Below are 6,970 nucleotides of genomic sequence, written 5' to 3'. Positions count from 1 at the left end.
TACGTTAGGGATACGGATACAGCGATACGACATACGGCACCAATGACTCCAGCTTAAACCAAACCCCAATTGGTTGGCTACGATACGGTTACGACCTTAGCGGCACCAATAATCGATTGCATTGATTCTCATAAGGTTGGTCGAATCAGCTGTTAAAAGGCAGCTTAAAGCTGGAGACATTGGTGCTTTATCGGTAACCGTATCGGTAACCTTTTAACAGCTGATTCGACCAACCTTATGAGAATCAATGCAATCGATTATTGGTGCCGCTAAAGTCGCAACCGTATCGTAGCCAACCAAATGGGTTTTGGTTTACCGTCGTAACGATAAACATCTGATTACGTTAGGGATACGGATACAGCGATACGACATACGGCACTGACTCCAGCTTTAATTTTACTTTACTGGCGATTATAGTTAAGTTATGAATTAATGGGTAACGAGAATATCATTGCATATTTTCTTGATAAAAAACTAGCGCAACAACAATAAATAGTTTGAACGCAAATGCATCGATACCCTCGACCGCTAAATAACTCAAGCAATCGATACTAGCAGCATTAGTTTGACATGGATATCACTCACACTCAATTACTGTGCTACTTTACACAAATAATTTAGTGTTTTCAAACCTCCTCGCAATTGCGTTTTCCCCCTACATATCGTCAAGAAAAGTCAACTAAAAAGAAAATAAAAGTACCTGCGTGGAAGACACAAAACGAGAACAACGAGAAGCAAATTTCTACTAATCCAATTTTGCAAGCAAACGCGCTGTTCTTTTTCCACATATAACCATTTTGAGTGCAAGTATTTGTGTTTTTATAGAAAAACAAAAAAATATTTATGTTGAATTGTCTTAACTTATAGACTCTTATTATCGTTTATTTGCAACTAATAAGAGTATCACCTCAACGCAGACAAAATGGATATCATGGACATACAAGCAGTGGAGTCCAAACTGAGTGACGTCACGGTGACCCCAATACCACGTTCACAAGTACAAAACTTTTACAATTATCAACAACAACGCGAGCAACGTGAACAACAACCACAAATACAAATTTCCGCTATACATCATCCAACGCGTGATCGTAGCGGTGGTGCATCAAGCTCCAATTCCTCAAGTGCCACGACAGTGCTTGACCTGCATCACAGTGTTCTAGGAAGTGGCAGAAATAGTGGTGGCGCAAGTACCAGCAGCACCGTACGTGATTTATATAGTAAACGCGAACGTGATTATCATCAACAGTCGACAAGTACCTCAGCCGCTGCAGCAGTTGCAGCACTTCAATATACACAACAACTACAAGCGCAATTAGCACTACTGCAGCAGCAATCGAATACCATCGCCTCACCCGCCTCGACGCAACGTGTTAGTAGCAGTAGCGGCGGCAGCAATAATAGTAGCGCAATGTATAATAGTGGTGGCAGTGGCACTAGTGCCGCTGCAGCTGCTACGGCCAGTGGGTTTGGTAACATCGGTGTTGCTAATGTTGGTAACGGTGGTGGTAGCATGAATGTTGGTAATGTGCTGGGTGTGGGAAATAATGCGGCAGCAATATTAAGCGCAGCGCAATCGCAACTAAAATATCCACAGTCAACATCGCCCATCGTCATAACCACACAAACATCTTCCAACATAACAACACCCATGACATCGACTGCAAATTTGCCAACAGCCGGTACAGCATCGGTTGGTAATGGCTTGAGTAAATATGCGCAGCTATTGGCGGTGATTGAAGAAATGGGACGCGATATACGTCCAACATATACTGGGTCGCGTAGCTCAACGGAACGTTTAAAACGTGGCATCGTTCATGCGCGCATATTGGTGCGTGAGTGCCTCATGGAGACGGAACGTTCAGCGCGTCCATGAAATATGGCCGTTTTGGACGTTGATGATGATGATAGTGGAGGCGTTGGTGTCGTTTGCAGAATTAGCGATAGTATTTTAGGTGTTGAGCAGTTAAGGTGTAGAAGTGATGATGTTGGCAGTAATGGCAACTCCGTTGTCAAATAGTGCGTTTGTTAGTATTTAGTTTAGCATAATTTTGGATATTTTAATGAATTTATGTAGAATTTCTCTATGACGTCGGATTTATGTCAAAAATTTACCAATCTTAATTTAATTCAATATAATTTTTAAAAGCTTGTATTCTGTATATTGTTTAATTCTGTTTTATGTTGATTGCAAATGCAACTAATTTTATTTAACAGCTATTTTAACCTTCGTCATTTGTGTATTTCCAAAACAAAACAATAAAATTGTCAAACAAAACCTTCAGATTTACAAAAGTGGAAAACTTTTAAAGTTTCCATTTCGACTATTAGTCTTTCCTCATTTTTTTATTAATATGCCAAACTTTAAAAATACTTTTTCATTCATAATTAAAAAAAAAAACTAAATTTTTAACCGATTTCTTTAATTAAAAATGGAGATGTTCTATACTTTTTGTTATAAATATAAATTGAGTGTAGGCTTTGTGCAGTTTAATTTTTTATACATATTGTTAGCAACGTCGAATAGTAAAGTTTATACATAAAAATAATTGGTAAACAATTTTAAACATTAATTGAATATGTAAAGAGGCCTACGCACACACAGATGATATGCATGTGTAGATATTAGCAAATCTATCATAATGATGCATTTGTACTATAGTCGGAATTTTTGGCCAAAAATATTTATATTCTTAATAATTAATTAAAAAATGGGAAAAAATTTCGCTTGTGCTTTGCATAAAAAATAAAGATTTTTTTTTTGAGGCTGAAAACTGAAGCTTTTGTAGTCTATGTGAATTTGGGAAAAACTAGACATACATACATACACATAAAAAAAATTATTACTTATTTACGGAAGAAATCTAATGCGAATCAATAAAGTTGTTTTTCTAATCATCTATTATGTAAATATAATTATCATTTGTATGATTTTAATAATCGGGGATTGCCCATATTGCTTTTTTCAATGTATGAAAACATTTATTTGAAGCAATTTTTTAATTTTTATAATTTATTTAATAATTTGGGAAAAATTTAAACAACGTGACATCAGGACGGACAAGGCGACAGCTGTTTCGATTAGGCCTTGTAAAAAGAAAAGGCTTTGAAGAGATTTACAAGGTATAATCGAAACAGCTGTCGCCTTGTCCGTCCTGATGTCACGTTGTTTAAATTTTTCCCAAATTATTAAATAATTATTATTTGCCAAAAAATTGTCAATTGGAATCATAGTCCATTGCAAAGGAAAAAAATGTTAATGAGTCCAATAAAAAATCGCTTTAGACCTCATAGATAAGGTAACTTTTTTAAATTTTGTAAAAGTTTTATAAATAAGATGTTTGTTTTTAATCACCAGCTTGTTGAGATGTCCTTTCTACCACAAAATGTCATTTTAGACCATAGTGCATTAGCTAAAAAAATATATTAATAGCAGGAAACACATCTGACTTCTTTATCCCGTAGTATGAAGTATTTTTTGTAAATTTTGTTTTTAAATGACCGCGGTATTACTGCGTCAGGTGCGAATCGCGCCGTTTTTTATTTGAAATTACCAAAAAAATCGTGAAGAAACAAATGTATAACAACTTAAAATTAAAAAAAAATTGTTGCATACACTGACTTAATCACCATAGGTTAAAAATAATATATACCGTCTATATACACACAGATTTACATAAAAAAATATAAAATTAGTACAATAGAAAAATATATACAAATATATATGAATATTTATAAATTGTACTTATATGACATGCAAAATTTGCTTTTCATTAACATTCATCTATGAAAAATATATAAGTTCGATAACTGTATACGATACCGGCTAATGATCACTAACTATAGCATTTTGAGGTCAAATGAAACTTTTCAAAACAAATGAAACTTTTTCAAAACAAATGAAACTTTTTTCAAATCAAATGCAACCATTTTTATTTCATAATAGCTATACCAAAGTAATTGTCAATTAAGACACTCCACGAAGTTTTTGGAGAGTGTAATCGATGTTGATGGTCTTTTGCTGGATAAAGATCCGGTACGTTCCGGTAACAAGCACCATTAAGGTACAAGCGCCAACATCTCGGAAACGATTTGATATGACCACATTAGCCCCGCTTATCCCCCAAAACCGCTGGGGATAATGGCTATTGTCCTTTTTTATTTTGCTATTTATTATAATTTTCTTTAAACTGACAGCTTATTATTTCTTATTTACCTTATTGAAGTCAGATCCTGTCACGCAATGCCCAGTTGTTCAGTGAGAGTTTAGCCTGCAGTTAAATTGAGCTTAGTTTACTCTTGACCGTTCCATTACAGAAAATAAAATTGCGCTGGAAAATATTTTATAATCAAGGTTTCTGTGTGTACCGTTAAAGTCACTTTTAATTTATTTCAAAAGAAAAGCTTTGTTATTAACTTATTTTGCGAATTCATAGCCTTTGCAGTCGTCCCCTATAGTTTGCGATTGAGCTGTAACCTCGAGAAATTTTTAAACGAGTTAACTGAGCAAAAATGTCATATTCGATTTTTTTTCGATATCCGGATTACTCATTTTGGTACTATTTTGCAAAGCCCAGGTACATTTCTTATAAAAAATCAAAAATCCCCCCTTTTTTAAGAAAACGAAATTGCTATGAGGTATCTCTTAGCGTTAGAATTGAAAGTTAAAATTTTTATGCCCAACTTTTTTCGATGTCCTCCAGAATTTTTAAAATGTATTGAATTTATGCTCGGCTAGCGCGATTTTGTAAATTTCTGAGTTAGGAATTTTCAGAATAAAAGTCTTTTTTATGTGGGGCGTTCTTCAATCAACATCTGAAATAGGTTGTTTTTCGTAAGTTTCACGAGGCAGTAAGTTTCCGATTAGGCAGCCGAAATGGGATGATATAACACTCAGCAGCCGAAATATGAAGCTACCACAGCACATTTTTATTAGCACAATTGTTATTGAAAATTTGAATATATTGACATATATTGAAATATATTGACATTAACACAACACCTTAGTGTTTTATTGTTTTTTGCAAAACAGACAAAAAAATTAGACCTCGAGCCAGCAATACTGAGTGATATTAGTAAACAAAGGTCGCAAAAACATTAGATGAAAAAAGTTTCATTTGATTTGAAAAAAGTTTAATTTGAAATGAAAAAAGTTTCATTTTAAATGAAAAAAGTTTTATTTGACCTGTGAATGCTATATCAGCTGCCGCACAAACGTTGACTAGTGCAGGTTAATTCAACACACGGCGTAGTGATAAAGAAAATTTGGAAGTGGATATTTCTTTCTTATCCGTCCGAAAGATCTGATGTTAAATAATTCGCTACCAAAGCACTGTAAAAAGAAACCACAGCAATAGTAACGTAATAAAAGAAACAAAAACCAAAAGAAAAACAACAAAAAGCAGGACAAAAAAGACTAAAATAAAATTTCGGACGAATAGAAAAAAAATTATTCGTCTGAAATTTCCGAATAAATAGGACAGCCAAAAAAATTATAAAATAAAATCGCATTGTTTTTACTTTAAATAGATAGTTAACAATAAAGTATAGTGAATACCTCAAAAATGTAGGGAATTTTGTAGCGAAATTTGTATGCAAATATTTATAGCAACGTTCCTGGCTAAAGTCCACTGAATGCAAACAAAAGTCCCCAAATATATCCCATATAAAAAAAAAAGTTTACCAAATTAGTTAATACTAATGATTAGTTAATACTAAACAAAAAAATAAAATTGTCTATTAGCTAAAAAAAATTTAAATATGTATATGCATGTATACATAGGTGAGAGGCTTAGAATAACGTAAAATTTATGAGCGAAATTCGTTAAAAATAAAAATATAGCACCTGTACCAAGTTTATTCTTATATACAAATAAAAATAGATACTTGTGAGAAAACTATCTATGTACAATAAAAATAATATATTAATTGAATAAAACGTGAACAATTCAATTTTATGGCACGTAAGCAACGTAAGAGCGGGACTGTGTTTGGCTGTACCGAAGACCTCATACCTTTCATAAATGGAGCTGAACAATAATCTGATGAAATTTCCAAAGGTAATAAAATCTGAGCCATCAGTTGTATGGGATACACCTGTATTATACTAGCAGACCCGACAGACGTTGCTCCGCTCCAGCTTTGGTCTATCTGCATAACTTTTGAGCAGTTTTTACTACTTAATCTCCCTTCCCCTCTCTCCCCCTTTTCTTTATCTTTTTTCACTTCTCCCTCTGCCTTTCTCTTCTTCTCCCTCTTCGTCTTTTCCCTCACTTTGTTTCCGCTTCATCTATCCATATCTCTCTATCTTCGTCTAACTCTCTTTCTCCTTCCATCTTTTCTTTCTCTGTAGTTCTTCTTGTTCTCCATCACCTTTTCCCAGTCCCAGTCCCACCCCAAGTCCCAGTCAAAGTCTAAGTCCTAGTCTCAGTGCCGCTCCCAGTCGCAGTCCCACCCCAAGTCCCAGTCCCAGTTCCAGTCGGTCCCTGCTGCATTTCCCGAAAAAAGTCTCATATTTACTAATCTAGGCAAAGAGCTACCCGTATGCCCAATCGAACCAATAACAGAATTTGTTCGAAAAGATCGTTTCCTGGTCCTCTTCCTAGAAAAAAAGTATCGTAAATGCAAGTCTAGGCAAAGTGCTTTCTACATATATACCAAATTTCAGGCAAATCGAACTGACTATAATTGGTTTGAATAGATCGGTCCCTGGTCTACTTCCCGAAAAGAAACTTCACAATAACGCTATCTTGTCTTTCAAGTTGGATCAAAATGCACACGGTGTGCAAATTTGATTGAAACCGGTTAAGTAGGAGATAGGAGTCCATCGTAGACAATCAACGTTACACGAAATTTATATATATTTAGATATACGACCTATGTTAACAATTTTTTAAACAACAATAGCTGTGTTTTTTTTACATCTATATACATATACGCTTAAACTTCATACGTTATACGTTTTACGTTA

The 6,970-nt window shown here is 34.4% G+C and overlaps 1 protein-coding gene across 1 annotated transcript; it reads left to right on the top strand.

Moving 5' to 3' along the window:
- Positions 1 to 356: 356 nt before the first annotated feature.
- Positions 357 to 5,929, top strand: CDK2AP1 (CDK2-associated protein 1). Its single transcript, XM_067780626.1, has 2 exons — positions 357 to 803; positions 868 to 5,929. Exon 2 carries the CDS (start codon positions 923 to 925, stop codon positions 1,874 to 1,876), a length of 954 nt encoding a protein of 317 aa, XP_067636727.1. The 5' UTR covers positions 357 to 803; positions 868 to 922; the 3' UTR covers positions 1,877 to 5,929.
- Positions 5,930 to 6,970: the final 1,041 nt, after the last annotated feature.

This window comes from Eurosta solidaginis, chromosome 4 (genome assembly GCF_040869045.1).
Source record: "Eurosta solidaginis isolate ZX-2024a chromosome 4, ASM4086904v1, whole genome shotgun sequence".
NCBI classification, from domain to species: domain Eukaryota; kingdom Metazoa; phylum Arthropoda; class Insecta; order Diptera; family Tephritidae; genus Eurosta; species Eurosta solidaginis.
The sequence above is the reverse complement of the archived record's forward strand: the minus strand, read 5'-3'. Positions and strand labels throughout refer to the sequence as shown.